Here is a 20,165-nt window from a genome sequence, read left to right on the forward strand (position 1 = left end):
GACGGGCATCTGCATTCCTTTGCCAGTCACCAGGAAACAGTTTGCTGGACAACAATATGCCTTCGCCATCATGATCGTCCTCAACTTTGTCTTCTTCCTCGTCATTGCTTCGGGACAGTCTGCCATATTCTATTCTGTGCGAGCCAATCAGATGTCAGGAGCGAAAACAGGTCAGAGGTCACAGGACTCTGACATTGCCCGCCGCCTGTTCACCATCGCCATGTCAGACTTCCTGTGCTGGTTCCCCATTGGTCTGCTGGGCCTCCTGGCCTCTCAGGACGTCCCTGTGTCCGGAGAGGTCAACGTTGCCATGGCGATCTTCGTGCTGCCTCTCAACTCAGCCATCAACCCCTTCCTCTATACTCTGAACACACTGATGGAGAAACGGCGTCGGGCTAAAGAAGACAAAATTGTCAAATGGATTCAAAATCAGAGCTGACACGAACAGTCATAAGTTTGTATACAGTCATTTGTGCACTTACCATTGGGGTATAGACTAAATGCAGAAACGTACTCACGATTGTGTTTGTTTGGGGCTTTTTGTTTGTTTGTTTTGTTTTGGTTTGGTTTGGTTTGGTTTCTTTTTTCTTTTTATTATTTTTTTATTTCTTTTTTTTTTTTTTATTTTTTTTTTTTTTTTTTTTTTTCTTCTTTTGTTTTCTGGGGGGGGGCGTGCCTCTGTTTAAAAAAATGGTTTCAGTTCTAGAACATGAATGAAAAGAATAAAAGTACATATATAAAACAGACAGAAGGTTTAGGGAAGGGTTAGGTAGAAAGGAATAGGGGGATGTAGGTGGCAGTAGGGTGTGGAGGCAAAACGATGAAGTTGACGAATGCAGATAGGAACATTCATAGGCAAGTCCAGTAATCTCTATTGTTTTATTCACAATAGTTTAAGGTTGAAATAGAAGAAGAAGAAGAAGAAGAAGAAGAAGAAGAAGAAGACCAGCAACAACAACAACAACAACAACAGCATCAACAGCAACAACCCAATGCTTGAAAGACACAAACAGATAAAATTTCCTAAGTATGATTTCAATAAAGCATGTGGACAGCAAAAGTAATTCATCAATAATGCTAAGGCTACTACTGGGATTGGTACCAGCGTCAACGAGGCATATACAGTTGTCTAAAGACTGAATACGTATATAAGATAACTTTCCTAGAGCACTGAAACAGCGTGGCTTAACGTAACAAAGGCCATGATGTTGTAGCGAAATTACACTGACACATATGTAAAGCTAATACGGTGTTTAGGTGACCCAAGTGGATCAGCTATTGTATTGCACTACGCGGTACTTAACCAAATGCAGAGTGTCATTTTTATGGGCAGAATGTGAAATATATTTGCATGAAATTACCTCACCTTGAAAAATCTGTTCTCCAGAGAAAAACCAACGTTATAACAAGTTCCAAAGACATGAATAGACTACTATTGTAATATATATATATATGTGTGTGTGTGTGTGTGTGTGTGTGTGTGTGTGTGTGTGTGTGTGTGTGTGTGTGTACTGGAAGTATTAGGGGCCTGTACAAAGCTAGTGAATCACTTAACATTGCAGTCATCCATGTACTGTTCACAGCAGTGGTCACAGTCATTTTGAGGGTAACCTTTCATTCATAGTGGTAGTCTAACTGTTGTTCAACAAGGACGTCCACGTCAACTCAGAGCCTTCTCCAGGACCACTGGGCAGCCAGTCATCGAGATCTGACGACCTACACGTCCTATAATGCCAGACTGCCACCACCCACCAAAAGAAGCACCTGCAACCGCGATCCCCCAAGCACATTCCTGGAACCGCCCCCGCAGTGAACAGTATTAGTATCGGTATCAGTATCAGCAGCTCAAGGAGGCGTCACTGCGTTCGGACAAACCCACATACGCTACACCACATCTGCCAAGCAGATGCCTGATCAGCAGGGTGACCCAACGCGCTTAGTCAGGCCTTGAGGGGGGAAAAGAGAAAAAAGAGAGAACAAATTATTAAACAAATAAAGAAGTAAATGAATAATAATAATAATAATAATAATAATAATAATAATAATAATGCACTCTACTGGCGCAGACAACAGGACAGTGACGACTCAGACTCCTAATGAAGTGACAGCCACATACGAGGTGAAAAGCGGGCGCCATCGAGGAAGGAAAGAGACGCTGCTTCCAGACCGTCAGCTCAGCCGAATTCGAAAGAAACGGAGAAAGGGCGTGAGCGAACTTGACCATCTCGTCCCAAATACTGGGCAAAATCAAACCAACATATCGAGTGTCCTTTGACCACATTCGCCATTACTGCTCCTCGAGACGTTTTCGCCAATGAAAGAGCTGAACACAACCTTTCTGTTGAATGAAGTGCTCATTGAGGATGTTGTAGAATAAAGTTACTTCTTATCAAGGCACTGAAACGAGTTCAGAGCATAAACAAAAATACAAAATTCATAAAATCAGATAAAGTTGGGCAAATCATAATAGCATAGGTGATCGCAGAGTTGTAACCGTATATCATAGCTTTCTGATTAAATTAATGAAATAGGAACCGCAAAAAAACAACAACAACAAAAAAAAACAACAACAACAAACAAAAAAAGCAAAACAAAACAAAAAACAAACAAACAAACAAACAAAAAACAACAACAAGAAACAAAAACAAAGAAAACAAACAAACAAACAAAAACACATCTGGTTGATTGGTTCTGGTCAGCCAGTGGCCTTGTATCGATAACGATTGTTTTTTCCTTTTTTTTTCATCTTTTCATTATTTCAGTTCATATGCTACCGCTACAGAGGTGTGGTTTTAGGTTATTCAGCACGGTGATATTCAAAGTATGACATCATTTTATTAAAATCTTATTTCAACTCTTTCTCTCTCCCTCTAAAAGAGCTTTCCATCTTTGATTTTCTCTCTGCTCATAACATTCCCTTTCTGCCCCTCCCCCTCCCCTCCTCTCTCTCTCTCTCTCTGTGTGCCTCATATTACAGGGTAAATGATGAGACTCAGAAGAGAACAATGGAATGATTTATCATACAGTAAAATAACTGTGATTCTGTGAACGCACTGAATAAATTTATACTCTTCATTTGGATTCTTCATTTGGTTGACGTCCTCTTTATTCTTTTAGACGTATTTTTGCTCGAAGATGTTTGTTCTTCACATTACCAACGAACTGGGATAGTGACATGTGGACATGCTGACTTCCATAAGCATGCTTGGCAACAGTGCCACATTCAGTACCATTTGTCTTAATCCCGCCTCACCATAGAAACGTATTTAGCGTTTACGGTCTTCACTATTCTTTTCTTTTTAAGTCGTCTATACTGTGCACATTTCTGCTTTCTATTCTAAACCTGCATCCCTGCAGATTGGGGTCCCTCAAGGTTCTGTATTAGGCCCTTGCTTCTTTCGTACTGTATACCCAACTACTCTCTAACGTCATTGAAGCATATGCTGTCTCTTACATTGAAAGATGCATTACTCTGCAATTCTTCTCAGTCCAATCATAATGTTATACCCCTTCCCTATCTTGGATGTCTCAAAACATAACTAACAGATGAAACAGGTATTGGCTGCTGATTCCTTAGCACTGAAACTCCCTCAACAAAAATGGTCATAAGGTCAACGATCTTTCTCCAATCAATTTCTGAAAGTCTCCCAAACTCACCTCTTGCGTTCTGCTTGTTGAGACAAGTAAACAATATGCTTCTCGGTCTTCTACTGGTTGTGTGTGGATGTGTGCGTATGTCTGCATTGTTTGTGTGTACATACACTTACTTTTGGTATGTCGTGCATATGACGACACTTGAGTTGTATTTGTTTGTTTATTGTGTTTGTTGTTGTTTTCTTTTGTAACCAACATGGGCTCCCCGTGTAGGAGATGTGAGCATCAGGTTTCATTATTATGATTATGAATATTGTTATAATTATGAATATTATTTTGAGTAATATTCTTCTTCTGCTTCTTCTTCTTATATTAATATAATGATGTGATGATTATTATTATCATATTATGATTATGATTATGATTGTTATCATTGTCATTATTACCATTCCAGCATTGGGAGCAAGGACCAGTCAGTTATCAGTTGCTATTACACTTTTTCAATGTCAGCATTTCCCCGCTTTTGTTTTCTTTCCAGTTTTAATTTGATATCGCCTTTTTATGGACAAAAGCTTTTGGAAGTCACCATTTTGTGACGGGGAATTCCGCTGAACTGTAAGCGGTGTGTCTCAGTTATAGACCGGTGGTGAGCCACAGGAGATGATATGCGAGTAATGTCGGGCATACCAGATGGGTCGCTCTCTAAGAGAAGATTTATATGGCTTTCAGCCATGGTAAATGAGTTCAAATTCCTCCCCCCCCCTCCATCCACATTTGCTTGTGTAACTTGCATTTGCTTATCTAGCCATTTTTGGTCAATAAAGAATCCTGTCACGACATTTCTATAGTTACAGAAAAATAATACACAGCATCATCAGTCAGACTGACACAACAATTACTGATTCTTGACCCGTATATGTAAAATTGCGATTGATTACAAAGAAATATAGAAAAGGAAAATAGTAAGTGCTTTAAAATGACACGAAGCGATGCTTTCTTTACCTTGCTGAATTATCTGTATCATTTTGTTTTATTGCAACATTTCCAAAACACATGCAACAAATTCTCCAAACAAATGTAGAAAACGATACTAAATTGAAGGATGTAACATGGATTCAAAGCTAATATGCTTTCTTATTCTTTTCATATTTTTGGTTCAAGTTTGATTTGTGGTCCTATTTACGTTTGCGAAAACCCATGATCGCGTGCTAATAGTGTTTACCCTGCAGTATCGGCGTATCCCCGCTACTGAACTGTGAAGCGGCCAGTCTCGGATTCTCCGCAACAACTTTGAAAGAAGTCAGACAGCCAAATAGCTACAGTCTGTAGCTGACTTCTTCGTCACCATTTGTGTAATATTAAAGCGAAGTCATTTAATGATGGTTGTAGTATCTATGGATAGATCATGTTTAGCTTTCTGTAATTCTTATGTGTCGTTTTGTTTTCTCCTATTACCTAGAAAGCAGTGAGGCCAATGTGTTGAACACGTCACATCTACCACAACTGGACACAGAAACTGCAGAACACGAAACTTCGCAACAGCATGCAGAATACGAACGGAGCACCCCACGACAGCAGCCAACAGGCAATGTAACTGTGAGCACGTCTGACATTGTTGGCTGCATGTTCTCTGAACAGAAACACCTCAACATCACTGTATTGCCTGCTACTGTTGATTTCCGCACTTCACAAATCGACACCATACGTTTTCCACAAAACGCTTCTTCGGAATGCACACTTGTGTTTTCCCTTCAAAAGCGGAGACAGTCAGAGGCATTTCTTTACTCCACGAAGCCAGGTAAGAAGACCTTCCATGTCCACCTCCAGCATCAGACCTGCACACCTGCAAACTCGCTGTTGATCTACGAGAAGGTGCAAGTATATCGCTATCCTGATTACGAATGGAACCGGGTCACGTGGACAGGATGTGAACCAGAGTATGACCCCCTTCCTGTCTACGTCACTCTGGACAATGAAATAGCCGTTGTGTTCAGAGTGAAAGACTTCTCTTCGGATTACAATGTAACGATGGCCATCGCTGTTGCGAGTTACATGTACTCGGGGCGCGTGTTGGAGAAGGTGCGCTTTTCACCACTGTTGGGTGAGTTTTAAATACTGTCTGACTTGCTTTCCATTGATTCAACACTCCTTTGGCAACTTGTTCGATTGTCACCTCATCGCGTATTTCTGTTAGCACTCTCTCTCTCTCTCTCTCTCTCTCATGCGCGCGCGCGCACGCACACTCACACGCACAAACACACACACACACACACACACACACACGCGCGCGCGCGCACACACATACTCTCTCTGTCTCTCTCTCTTTCTCTCTCTCTCATTCTTGCACACACATACACAATTGTTTACGTCCTCATTAAAATTTTTTATGATTACTAGTTCAAGATAGATTCAGTGATTTGTGATTCCTGTCTCTCTGTCTCTGTTTAAATGTCTGTCTGATAAGTTGCATGCTTTGTCTCACTGTAAAAATTTTTTTGATGTTATCAGAAACAAATGTGACGTCTTTCACACAAATTTAGCAAAGAATGTAGATCTTTTAGGTATGCTTAACTTATATCAGGAAAAAAACCAATACAGTCATTTGCAAAGTATAGTAACGAAACATGTAGCATTTGGCGAACAAGTAGAAAATAATAATACACACTGCTCATAGGGCAAACCATAGTATATGCTGTTGTATTAAGTATAAAATCTATATTCCTCTGCACATGTAACATTATTCCCTTACAAGACACTTATTAATGAGGATAATCGAGATGTTTATTCTTAACAACAACAACAAAAGGTGTCAAGTTTTACTTGAATTTTTGTTTTCATCATTATTCTTGTAAATTGATAGTGTTCTCTCAGTGTGGTATTTTGAAATAGACGACATGGTTGTTAAAATGTGAAAATTTTATGCATCATTTTCTCGCGTAAAATATCGCTTTATACATGGTATCAAATAGTCTACGGTATCTAATAGACTCATACATACATGTCCACACGCGCGTGTTCGAACAGACGCAAGCACACACGGACACACACAGCCACACACGCAGCCACACACACACACACACACACACACACACACACACACACACACACACACAGAGAGAGAGAGAGAGAGAGAGAGAGAGAGAGAGAGAGAGTTCATTTGTCAAAGTATGAGGCACAAGAACATATTTCAAACAGAAAATAACTCGCGATATTCTTTTAGCTCAATAAAGCAAGAGGGTCACAAGCAAGAGCTCGAAAAAGGTGTACCGAGGAAGGAGAAAAAACAAAACAAAATTATTCATAGGTTAAAAACAAAAGTGCCAAAGAGAACTGCTATAAGTGTTTGCGAGTACAACAGAGAAATAACATCTAATAAAATGAAAAATATAAGAAGAACAAAACACATTTTACTCGGTATCAGTATCAGTATCAGTAGCTCAAGGAGGCGTCACTGCGTTCGGACAAATCCTTATACGCTACATCACATCTGCCAAGCAGATGCCTGACCAGCAGCATAACCCAACGCGCTTAGTCAGGCCTTGAGAAAGTAAGGGGGAAAAAAGGAAGAAGAAGAAATAATTAAACAAATAAAGAAGTGAATGAATTTGTTTAATGATAACAATAAAAAAAAATAATAAAAGGATAATAATGGTAATAATCATAATAGTAATAATGATAATAATAATACATACAAAGACAATAATGATAATATTCAGATCATTTTCATTTTATTCAGATTTCTACAACATTAAAACGGAAAACGATTCTACGAAAGGCGAACAGTTCGATAAAGATGAAGCATCATTATGTTAAGGACTGGTCAAAGAAGAAGAAACCTGCAACACCTTATAGCAATTTGATTAAGAATGGGTCATCTTCAAGTATTGATGGGTCAAGTACAGATTTTATGAAGTACTTTTGGGTTAACCTGAATATAAACGTACCTGTAATTGAGTCTTTCAATGAATGTTTGCCAATGAAGAAATATCTTATACACATGGAATGATTAAACTATTACATAGTGGCAAAGAATTACCACGTGATAATTTAGTAATCTGGAGACTAGTCCCTCTGACAAACGTAAACTATAAGATATTAGTAAAAGTACTTGCGAACAAATTATTTAAAGTTACATAAAAATGAATTAATCCGGACCAGATTTGATATCTGAAAGGAAGAAGCATTTATTTTGATCCATCGATGATGCTATTGATTATCTAAACCATACAAATGAAGAAGGACACCCTCCTCAGTCCAGATTATTACAAATCATTTGATTCATTGTCAGAAGAATTTCTGTTCCATAGATTTAGAGGACTTGGGTTTGGTAAAAAACACACACACACACAAAAAACCCAAACAAAACAAACATGAAATGGGTGAATTCTTGAAACAAAAATACATATAACAATATCAACCATGGCGGATGGATTTCACAGCCGTTTTCCGTCACATGTGGCATCACACTGGAATGCCGATTTTTACCCTTAGCTTTCATCATAGCTGCAGAAATATTAGCAACTTAACTGACGGACAAAATGACAAACAAGTGAAAATAAAACAACTAGCAGATGATAAGACGTTTTGTTCTAAAAAAACAACGAAGCTTCCAGAACAAGAAAAGTTTTTTTTTTCCTCCACATTCAGAGGCTTGGTGTTAAAAGGAAACAAAAGCCGTGTAACTGGGAACACCTCTGAAGACCAAAACAGAACAGAAAGGATAAAGATATTAGGTTTTAACTTTCAAAATGTTAAGATGGGAAACTACAAAAGGTGACAGATCCCCTGATACAGACATGGAGTCGCAGAGATCGTGCCATTTTAAAACATCGTCTGGTTAGTCAGTGTGCCTTTAATATGCAAGCAATTAGTTTACCAGACCATATCTTCACGAAAATAAACAGAACTATTTATAAATTCATTTGGCAAAGAAACTAATTATACTAATATGGAAAAAAGAAAAAGAAAAAAAAACAAATCATAAAAAGGAGGAGTATGGATGGACAATATAACACATGATATTAAGAGTCGTGTATGTTAAGTTTGCGGAAATACTTTTATGCACAGTGGGTTGAAAAACCTCTCACCACTACAGACGAAAACTTGAGTTATACCACAAAATGGCACTTTAGATAATTTGGAAAATGGCCAGATGTTCTTGGTGTAAATTGTAGACATAACAAATTAAAAGATATTGACAATATTGAAACTGAAATGTGAAGAAAACATTTCCGTACGCATTTATAAACCAAACCAGAAGAATTAACCAAAAAACAAAAACAAAAACAAAAAAACAAAACAAAACAAAACAAAACAACAACAACAACAACAAAAAAAGAAAAAAAAAAAAGACACACACACACATGTTCGAAACTCCCATAATCATTTCCTGTTAAAACAATAGTCTCATATGATTGAACACAATAAATCCTTTAATTTTTCCGTAACTGGTTTACGTTTGGAATATACAGAATTATGAATATAATTCAGATAGAAGAAAGACATTTCGAATATCATGCTTTGATGAATGCTATCTCAGCTTAATGGAAAGAATGGATCAGACAGGCAGACATAATTATAAGCATTAATTGATTTGATGAAGTGGACTATGTGCATTATGTGAGATCTTCAGTTTGCCGTCTATTCACTAAAAATGTTATTAGACGGAAACGAGAGAGAGAGAGAGAGAGAGAGAGAGAGACAGAGAGACAGAGAGACAGAGAGAGACAGAGAGAGACAGAGAGAGACAGAGAGAGACAGAGAGAGGATGAGAAAGAGGGAATGCTTGTGATTATTAGTGTAAGAACGTGTTGATGTATATATCAGAGGAAATGCAAATAAGTCTATTAAAAGAAATAAATAAAGTTTTAAAGAGATGGAGGTGTGTAATAAATGAGGTGTTATAGGAGGGAAATAGGTGTATGCATGATATTGTTTATGCCAGTATAAAATTATGTGCAAGTGATGGCGCACACTGGTGGAGTTTTAAACATGTTCGACAGGGTACGTGCAGTCACCGGGATTCAACCCAGAGTCCGTCATATACCACCCACTGGGCCCCCCTGACATGTCCGCCACACTGAAAGTTCCTGTCTCTCACGCTGTCATGCTCAGCGCCTTGCATAAAGAGATCGATTATGCATCACAGTTAAGTCTCCATGGACACAGGCAAGGGCAACAATTTCTTTTGTGGTCGGTGTCTGGACTTCAGTTTCTCCCCCTGCCGGAAGTCTACAGAAACACAGAAAAGTTACACTTTGTGTTCAGATCACCGGATCGTTATCATGGCTGTGGGGGCTACGGCAGATTTTACCCTTTGATTACTATTCACTGCAGGACTTTTTTCTTGTTCGCTGGCTTCAGGCTGCTGTACACTTTTCATAATGTGAGTATTGTGTGTTTTTAACTGGAGCATGTCCTGTTCCCCCGGAATAGACTTTGTGGTCCATGGAGTGAAACACAAAACCAGTGAATTGTTCGGGTGTTTATCTCTGTGCATGATTCACCAAGCTCGTCCCGTAGAACTCCTTGCCATATGATTTAAGACACTCCCAATACATTTTCACTTCAAAACCAACCCACTCCTTGCCATATGATTCAAGACACTCCCAGTCCATTTCAACTTCAAAAACAACCCACTTTTAAGACACGTTCAGTCCAACTCCACTTTCAAAATCAACCCACTCCTTGCCATATGATTCACGACACTTCCAGTACATTTCAACTTCAAACCCAACACTCTCCTTGCCATATGATTCACGACACTCCCATCACATTTCAACTTAAAAAACAACCTACTTTTAAGACACGTTCAGTCCATCTCCACTTTCAAAATCAACCCACTCCTTGCCATATGATTCACGACACTCCCAGTCCATTTCCACTTCAAAACCAACCCATTCCTTGCCATATGATTTTAGACATTCCCATCCCATTTCCACTTCAAAAACAACACACACGTTGCCATATGATTCACGACACCCCCAGTCCATTTCCGCTTCAAAACCAACCCACTTTTAAGACACTCCCATCCCATTTCCATTTTCAAAACCAACCCAATCCTTGCCAGATGATTCAAGACACTCCCACTCCATTTCCACTTTCAAAACCAACCTCGATTTAACTGTCTTTAATTGATCCCCTTACGCCCGTGGCAGTGTGGGTTTCTGTTTTCAGCGTGTGTTGTAGAGGCAAGGTGTTGTATGGAGAGGAGGGAGGAACAGTGGGACTAGGTGTGTGGTGTTGTAATTGAGTGTTGCATTCTTTGGGTGTTGCGTTGGATGCAATTGGTTTTGTATGTTCGAATTCGTTTTGGGGTGGTTACAGTGGACCTCGAGTTTAGTATTTACTTTTGATGCAATGTCTTGTCAGAATTAGTTATGTTTGCTTCCTTAGTTGGACCAACCTCACGTTTTGATGGTTGATCTATTTTTAATTGGAACTATTGTAATATATATATATATATATATATATATATATATATATATATATTAATTGTAAAGCGCTTACAGCAAAATCGGTTAATAAGGTGCTTTAGTTTTTTTTTTGTTGTTGTTGTTTTTTGTTTTTTTTTGTTATTACCATCATCATAGACTGAATGATTGTCAAGAACGAAATGATCCAGGCCCGTTTACATATGTGTCCGAATAAGGTCATAATGTTATAAACCACTTTCATGCCGGTATTGATCTCAGCAGAAGTTTCAATAAAGTGCTTATCGTATGAGGACTGAACCAGACCAATGTCAGAACACTTATATCACAAATTACGTGATGCACCATTTCAACATGCTGACAGTAATGCTGTCGAAGAACAAAATAGGAAAAAAAAAATCTCTTCAGTCATGACGAATATGTCGGTAGTAAAATAGTCGCCGAGTAAGCTTGGTGTAAACTTGCTCGGCAACTGTTTTACTGCCAGCATATTCGTCATTCGCTCAGAACGTGCTCATTTGAGCACCTCATCTCTGACCGAGAGTAACGATCGCATTTTGGTCACTTTCAAAATTGATGCGTTCAATTCTGTCTCGCAGAATGATCCCAGGAAGAACGCATTATGCAGTCAAATCCTTCTTGGGTTGTATTCTGTCTGGCAGAATAAAGTTGCGAGGAAAACTGTATACAGTCGAAGTCTTCTTGACTTCTTCACCCCGCTCCGCAGTTGTTTGATTAGCTTGAAGAGCAGCTTCCCACTCTCAGCCTCATTGTTGATGGAAATAAATGTCTTGTCTTGTTTCTTTCCCTCCATCTTTTCATACAGTTGTGCTCAAACTCCTGTTGAAAAGGCCATCCGTATTTCAAACAATTTTAAGAACCGCGACCTAGTGTCTGACTTGTCCTTTTTAATTGAAACGATTGTTGTCAACCAACGTTGTGATTATCACCACGCAGTCCTCCTTGCTTTGCCCAAACCAATCTGTTTACCGACCTCTGCACACAACGCTGTAATCGGTACCGCTCAAGGTCACCAATGACATTCTGCTCGCCCTCGATGGTGTGGACGCATTGCTAACGGTTTTGCCAGACTTTTCCGCGGCATTTGACATGATTGATCACCCTCGTCCCTTTCACATATTCAGCATATTTCACAGTGTTTGTTTAATTTCAGATTTTGTTACAACTGCCTTGAACGAGAAGCGTAACTTACTGAATTCTGTGAACATTGACGCTTTCTTGAAACAGAAACTAAATGACTGACTGATTTTGAAGCACAGCGGAATCATAACATTCATAAAGCACAAGTTTGTTCTTCGGGAAAATGCCCTTCAAAGATACAACACATTTTCAATTTAATCTAGTCACGGAAAAAAAAGCATTTGAAAACATGTGTTCCAAATATGAAGTGTATGTGGTTTTAATCAATATCAAGAAAGCACATGACACAATATGCCGTAATGTTTTCTGCTCCGTACTGTTTGGAGCAGGCTTTGGAAGGAAGCAGAGTGTTTAAGATGATGCTGGTTGTGTATTCAACAGTGAGAACACAGTCTAGCTACGTCAGAAATAACATCGGGTAATCAAGCTAACTGTGCTGTGTCCAGGGAGTGAAATAATGAATGTGTGCATGCCTGTGTTTCTGTTCCCACACAGCCCCACTCCACACCAGAGAGGCTGGGGGAGGGTCAGTGGAACTGCTCAGTACCACACTGGCCTCGCTTCCAGCCACACCTGGCCTGCAACCTGATAGTGCAGTGCTCCGGAGGGGAAGACGAGCAACACTGCACACACGCCCCTACCTGTGGTGCCGGCGGCTTCCAGGTGGACGACCATTGCTACCTGTTGGTCAGACCCGCAGGGCCGCTGACCCACTTCCAGGCCAGGGAGGGGTGCCGGGCGCGGGGAGGGCTGCTGGTCAGCCTCACATCTGTGCAGAAAATGGAAGCGCTGAAGGAAGTGGTGTGGGCTCGCAGTCGCAAGATTGAATTTTACGTAGGGCTGACCTATGCCCCGGCCAGTGCTCACCCCATGTCAGTCTGTCAGTCAGTTATAATCAGTCAGTCAGTCAGTCAGCTGGTTGGTCTGTTAGTTAGGCAGTTGGTTAAGTGGTTAATCACACACACACACACACACACACACACACACACACACACACACACACATGTCAAGAACGCATACGTGTGTGTGTGTGTGTGTGTGTGTGTGTGTGTGTGATAGAGAGAGAGAGAGAGAGAGAGAGAGAGAGAGAGAGAGAAACTCCGAACTCCGAACTCAAACGGTTTTAATATACATCGGCCTTGGGCCACAATACAAAAGGACTGTGGTCGGTAAGGGGTCAAACAAAAGCTCGTCACGCGCACCCTGCATTTTGCGGCGTTGACATACAAAGTCATACATTGGACAATATGTAAAACAACGAGATGGACTCAAATGACAAATAACACTAATCTTATCACAATATGGCTTCTTTCACCATGAGCAAGGGGACATCAAACCATTGTTACGGTGAAGCGAAAAAATCATAATAGCCAACAGCACAATAACATTATTTCTGACATTCTAAATTTTGTCTCCTACTGTTCATAGCATGAAAAACATATCTTGACACATTGAATCTATGAGTACTGTTAGTTGCTTTGAGTAGCTAGGACAGTGCTACATCGATGGAAACATTAAAAAAAAAAAAGAAAAAAAAAGGAACTCGTCTTCAATACGTGTCTTACAAAATGGACTTAAAAAAATGCATTTACTGCATCGAAGCACGTTGTTATAAAGAGGCAATATTGTGAAATAGCAACACGAAAACAGTAAGTATCAACACAATAAATGTATTTTTCTTTCACGAAAATTGATTTCAAAGACCTGTAGCTTTCATATCTATCTCTGTCTCTAATTGTACCAGACCATTCTTGAATAAAGACATCCACTAAACTCTGTTTGAATGAACACAAGAATGCTTTAACATCTCCAACGCCCTGATGAAGCCACACAATTCCAAATCTTGTCTCACACAATATTTCTCTGATGTTTGACACCCAGCATTTCTTCCAGTTACAATCCATATCAAGCAACATTTTGTAGGCATTGAAAGGTAACCTGTCAGGATCCATCTGAAGCAATTTAAGCTAATATCTTAGAGTGTTAGTACATGAATTCACATACAGAGGGTTTCTTCTTAAGTCACCATATACCATCTTATTGGGTGTCCGCTACGGTACTCCCAAGAATCTCCTGCAGGCCATCATGTGAACCTTTTCTATATGTTCAAGTCTATCTAAACCCCACAATTCAGATGAATATAACAAAAAGGTTGAATTTTGAAATCAAATACCTTTGTTGCATGTTCTTGCATCTATTTCTTTATACTTTTGGAAAGCTCTGTTTAACTCCATAGCATTTGCCCCCCCCCCCCCCCCCCCGCCCCCCATTTTGTAACAAGATGTTCTGTTCCCAACTGAGCACTAACCTTCGTAGTAAAGTTAAATCCTAAATAACAATATTTAGTTACCACATCTAATTTGAGACCATTACAAAATCATTGTTCCCGTTTTCCAAGAAAACCCCCTTTCCTAAACACCATCACTTTTATTGCAACAAGACTTCAAATCATTCAACTGATTTTGTAAGCCCCCTGGTGTTTCTGAAAAAAAAAACCCCAAAAAAAACAACCAACATCATCTGCAAAAAGTAGAATGAATATGTCTATGATGTCTGGTAACAGCTGGATGCCGTGCCTTTTTCTTTCATCCATCTGATTAGCCAACTGATTGATGAACATTCAAAAGAAAGTAGGACTTAATACACACCCCTGTCTCACACCAATCGGACACTCAAAGAACTCAGACATCCCACAGTTTACTCTGACACATGACATTAAGGATTTGTACATTGCTGGTAAAGCTGCTAGAAACCTACCCATAACCTCCTCGCTTCTAATACATTCTATAAGTTTGTCATGTCTAACAGAATCAAATGCTTTCTTAAAATCTACAAATGCAACTTAATTTTTTCTACCTTTCTTACTCTTACATTTCAGGACAATTGCATGAGACAGAAAAATGTGATCAACTGTAGTGTTTCTTCCTGAATCCTACCTGGTTTTCCGTTATCTATTTGCTATTTTCTAACTGCAAGTATAATCGTGCGTTCAGTATTGATGTATAACATTTAGATAAAATGCTTAGCAATGATACCCCCCATGTAATTATCAACATTTTCATGGCTTCCTTTCTTATAAATTAGTACTATGATAGCTTTTGACCAGGCCTGGGGATAAATGACTTTATTGAAAATAGTATTGAATAATTTTACAAGGAAACAGTGGATATCTCTGCCACTGTTCTGCAGCATTTCAGCTGTAATGTTATCTAGTCCTCTAGCTTTTCCTGTCTTTAATTTATATATGTCAATAATGTCAAGATTGCTTCCCACTTTCTCAAGTCTATCCATCAAAATCATTCTGTCCTCTTGCGGGTCTTCTATGTCTTCTTTGTTTTGTTCTATGCACTCCTTCATATTGCTCACGTCATTTAAAATTCTTTTTGAGAATGTTGCCGAGATTCACAAATTTTTCGTCTATGTTGTTCTTTATATGAGTAGAATACATCTGAAGTTCTTGATACATTTGTTTGAAGCGCCAGTCTATAACAAAAACCCATTAAATTGGGTTGTGGCTCCTGTTGTGCCATTTTTGCAAGCGCCTATGATCTCACTGAACAGCTGATCACAAGAAATGTTCACAAACACACAGTGGCATGGACAATGCGGCCACAAACACGTATTTCAGTAACCTAACTTACGTTCACACATACCCAGCTTCTGTGCTGGATGACTCAGCGTGTGCATGCATTATCTCAAGCGTATCGCACGTGCGTTCTTCACGAAACGTCCAAGCGATTCATAGGAGTTGAGTGAACTGTGTTTGAACTACATCAAAACAAAATTTTCTTCGATGTTATTACCAATTACTTGGATACTAATTCCAGCCGATCAATAAATTCAAAAAGCGGTCGAATATCACCACACGATGTACATACCCACAATCAATCTGTTTGCAAAAAAATCAGCTCGACATTAGGTAGGCATCATTCAGTTTCGGAAGAACTGCGCTCTAGCCAGTCTTACGCGGGAATGACAGTCCCTGTGGCAGAGGGCACAGATGAAGTCTGACGCTGATCTGTCTGCCTGGGCTGCAGCCTTTCTTCTCATTCCCTTTTCCTCATGCTGCTGAGCGAGTGTCTCTTCGAACTTGGAAAGACCTTTCTGCACAGTCTGTCTCCATGCTGACCGTTCGAGGGCTGTTGCTTCCTAGTTGTTCTGGTCGATGTTCAAGGCTTTTAGGTCCCTCTTGCACACGTCTTTGAATCGCAGCTGTGGTCTGCCTGTGGGACGTTTTCCCTGCACAAGTTCTCCATAGAGGAGGTCTTTGGGGATCCATCCGTCGTCCATGCACACGACGTGGCCGAGCCAGTGCATACGTCTCTGTTTCAGCAGCGTGTACATGATGGTGCATCCAGCTCTTTCTAGGACAGTGTTGTTTGGGACCTTGTCCTGCCAGGTGATGTTCAGAATGCGTCGGAGGCTACGCATGTGAAAAGCATTGAGCTTTCGCTCTTGTCGGGCACACAGGCAGGCTCTGTAGATTTCGATCTTTGTGTGCTCAGTCAGCTTGCTGTTGTTCCATGCTTTCTTTGTCAGTCTGGTCATGGTGGTAGCCGCCTTGCCGATGCACCTGTTGAGCGCTGCGTCAAGTGAGAGGATGTCTGAGATAGTTGAGCCCAGATAAACGAAGTCGTGGACGACATCCAGTTCATGGTCATTGATGCTGATGGCTGGGGGAGAGTCCACATCTTGTCCCATGACCTGTGTTTTCTTCAAGCTAATGGCAAGCCCAAAGTCTTGGCAGGCATCGCTGAAGCGATTCATGAGCTGCTGTAGGTCCTTGGCTGAGTGGGCAGTTACTGCTGCATCGTCTGCAAAGAGGAAGTCATGCAGACACCTCAGCTGGACTTTAGTTTTGGCTCTTAGTCTGGAGAGGTTGAAGAGCTTTCCATCTGTCCTGGTTCGGAGGTCGATACCTTCAGCTGCAGGACCAAATGCATGTTTCAGCATCATAGCAAAGAAGATTCTAAACAGGGTGGGAGCCAGGACGCAACCCTGTTTCACTCCACTCCATATGTTGAAGGCAGCTGATGTTGAGCCGTCAAAGACGACGGTGCCTTTCATGTCTTCATGGGAGGATCTGATGCTGCTGAGAAGTTTGGGTGGACATCCGATCTTGGGAAGGATCTTGAAGAGGCCATCCCGACTGACCAGATCGAAAGCCTTTGTGAGGTCTATGAAGGCAACGAAGTGTGGCTGCCTTTGTTCCCTACATTTCTCCTGAAGTTGTTTGAGGGAGAAGATCATGTCTATAGTGGATCTGTTGGCACGGAAACCGCACTGTGACTCAGGGTAGACTTGCTCTGCAAGTACTTGGAGCCTCTTCAGTACTACTCGTGCAAAGACTTTCCCAACGATGCTGAGGAGGGATATGCCGCGATAATTATTGCAATCGCTTCTGTCACCTTTGTTTTTTTACAGTGTGACGACGTTAGCATCCCTTATGTCTTGTGGTACTTCGCCTTCACTCCAACAGAGGCAGAGGATTTCATGCAACTCGGTGATGAGTGTCTCTTTGCAGCACTTCAGTACTTTGGCGGGAATACCGTCTTTCCCTGGTGCCTTGCCAGAGGCAAGAGAGTCCAGGGCTTTGGTCAGTTCATCTATGGTTGGTTCTCTATCAAGCTCTTCCAGCTCTGGTAGGCACTCTATGGCGTTCAGGGCATCTTCTGTGACTACATTTTCCCTTGCATATAGCTCAGTGTAGTGTTCTACCAAGCACTCCATCTGTTGTTCTCTGTCTTGAATCACCTCCCCTGTAGCTCATTTCAAAAGGGCAGTTTTCTTTTGCGTTGGGCCCAACGCCTGCTTGATGCCGTCATACATCACCTTGATGTTGCCTGTGTGAGCTGCGATCTGAATCTGGGAGCAGAGCTGAAGCCAATAGTCGTTGGCGCATTTCCTGGCACATTGCTGGACTTTGCTGCGAGCAGCATGGAGAACCTGGAGGTTCTGCTCACTGGGATTGGTTTTGTATACCGTCAAGGCGTTTCTCTTGGCCTCGATGACTGGTGTCATTTCTTCTAAGTGGGCTTCGAACCAATCAGCTGACTTGCTGGTCTTTTTGCCAAAGGTGGACATGGCGGCGTTGTAGACAGCATCTCTGAAGTATTCCCATCGGTCTTGGGCATTTGCAGTGGGTGGGCCAGAGAGAGAATCCTCCAACACACGTGCAAACTCCTCCACTTTTCTTTGATCGCATGTTTTGCTGGTGTCGATGCGAGGTCGGCCCTCCTTCCTCGTATGGTGCAGTCTCTTCGCGTGGAGCTTCACACTGCTGCACACCAAAGAGTAGTCAGTGTCGCAATCGGCGCTCTGGTAGCTGCGAGTGATCTTGATGCTGGAAAGATTGACACGTCTGGTGAGGATCAGGTCGAGCTGATGCCAGTGTTTGGATCGCGGGTGTCTCCAGGAAACTCGATGCTGATGCTTCGTGTTGAAGAAGGTGTTACTGATGTTCGACAGCAGCTTTCTAAACATGGTGATTCCTTCATCAAGGAGAGCACAACCCACACACGTCCGACTCCCTTGAACGTCCGCCGAGAGAGCGTGTCAGAAAGAGAGAGAGAGAGAGAGAGAGAGAGATCCCATGGAGATCAAAGAAACACGTCCCACACCAACCCAGCTGCAGGAGTTGTCAATGCTAGTGCTGGCATCCAACCACCTCTAGAGGCTCTACTTATCTTGTTTGTTTGTTTGTTTTTTGTCTGGGTTTATGCCCACACCCATTTTATTCTCTTGAAGATGATCCACAAGGCAGTAGATTTATCTTTCCATGGCAGTGGCATTATCTCTTAGAAATGGCTGCTGAATGACCTGACGTGCACTGGACCCAGAATCATCATGTATCCGGGCTGTCCAGTAAACCTGGCTATCGAACCTTTCTCGAAGTCTGGCTTCAGACCAAGGTTATCGAGCCCAGAGAAACCTTGGGGTCACACTTCCTTTTCAATGTGCATATAATTTATGCACAAATAGAGCTCAAGAACTAACAGAACACTACCTTTTCTATGTGCGTATATACACAAACAGGGCTCAAGAACTAACAGACCACTACCTTTTCTATGTGCGTATATACACAAACAGGGCTCAAGAACTAACAGAACACTACCTTTTCTATGTGCGTATATACACAAATAGGGCTCAAGAACTAACAGAACACTACCTTTTCTATGTGCGTATATACACAAACAGGGCTCAAGAACTAACAGAACACTACCTTTTCTATGTGCGTATATACACAAATAGGGCTCAAGAACTAACAGAACACTACCTTTTCAATGTGCGTATATACACAAACAGGGCTCAAGAACTAACCGATCTGGTATCTATTTGCACGGCGGACAGAAACAGAAAATTGCATTGAAACTCGCGATTTTCGTTACCCTCGGAGTGTCGAACGCATGCCACATTTACCATCGTAACACCCCTCAGGAGACGTTTTCGAAATGTAGGTCAAACATATTATTCACACAAAAATATGTAGAAGGAATCATTCGTTCGTTGCACTTCTAATGCTCGTGTCTTCTTCTTCTTCTTCCTGCATGTAGTCAGGACAATCGTAGAGTACTTCTTGTGCCGTTTCATGTTCTTCTGTCTTTCTACTTGAACGTCACGTGCAGTACTGTAATACTGTCAGTGAAGTTCTGGTTCCATTCTTATTCTGATATGACACAGGTACCGTTTCGCGTTACAACATGAAGATGGGACCATGGCTTACTCCACTCCTTCCATGTTTACAGGTGTGTGTGTGTGTGTGTGTGTGTGTGTGTGTGTGTGTGTTTTCAGTTTCGTTGGTGTTGGTTCTCTGATTTTAGATAAATCTATGAAAAATTTCCCAACTCAAAAACAGAAGATCAACTTGTATATGTCGATGGCTTCTCACCATCTTCCTCAGCACAAATGGTACAGGAGAGTCTTGGGTTAGCCAGGCTGTGAGTGAACTGAATCCACAGCAGCATCAGTGTTGCCTGG

At 41.1% G+C, this 20,165-nt stretch overlaps 2 protein-coding genes across 2 annotated transcripts; both read right to left on the reverse strand.

Moving 5' to 3' along the window:
- Positions 1-16,140: 16,140 nt before the first annotated feature.
- LOC143285577 (uncharacterized) lies at positions 16,141-17,918 on the reverse strand. The gene is made up of 3 exons (XM_076592972.1): positions 17,666-17,918; positions 16,893-17,113; positions 16,141-16,170 (listed from the first exon to the last, which is right to left on the reverse strand). Exons 1-3 carry the CDS (start codon positions 17,916-17,918, stop codon positions 16,141-16,143), a joined length of 504 nt encoding a protein of 167 aa, XP_076449087.1.
- Positions 17,919-17,954: 36 nt separating this feature from the next.
- On the reverse strand, positions 17,955-18,671 carry LOC143285578 (uncharacterized). Its single transcript, XM_076592973.1, has one exon. The coding sequence runs from the start codon at positions 18,669-18,671 to the stop codon at positions 17,955-17,957; it is 717 nt and encodes a 238-aa protein (XP_076449088.1).
- Between the last annotated feature and the right edge of the window lie 1,494 nt (positions 18,672-20,165).

Source organism: Babylonia areolata, chromosome 9 (genome assembly GCF_041734735.1).
Source record: "Babylonia areolata isolate BAREFJ2019XMU chromosome 9, ASM4173473v1, whole genome shotgun sequence".
In the NCBI taxonomy this organism is placed as follows: Eukaryota; Metazoa; Mollusca; class Gastropoda; order Neogastropoda; family Buccinidae; genus Babylonia; species Babylonia areolata.

Bases quoted from the DNA above. Each gene is read 5' to 3' on its own strand.
- LOC143285577 (XM_076592972.1), bottom strand. From the start codon at position 17,918: ATGGAGTGCTTGGTAGAACACTACACTGAGCTATATGCAAGGGAAAAT. The intron at 17,114-17,665 runs GTTGGAGTGAAG...TTGGTCCTGCAG, and splicing joins GCATGAAATCCTCTGCCTCT to CTGAAGGTATCGACCTCCGA. The intron at 16,171-16,892 runs GTCATGGGACAA...CCTCTGCCACAG, and splicing joins TTAGCTTGAAGAAAACACAG to GGACTGTCATTCCCGCGTAA.
- LOC143285578 (XM_076592973.1), bottom strand. From the start codon at position 18,671: ATGTTTAGAAAGCTGCTGTCGAACATCAGTAACACCTTCTTCAACACG.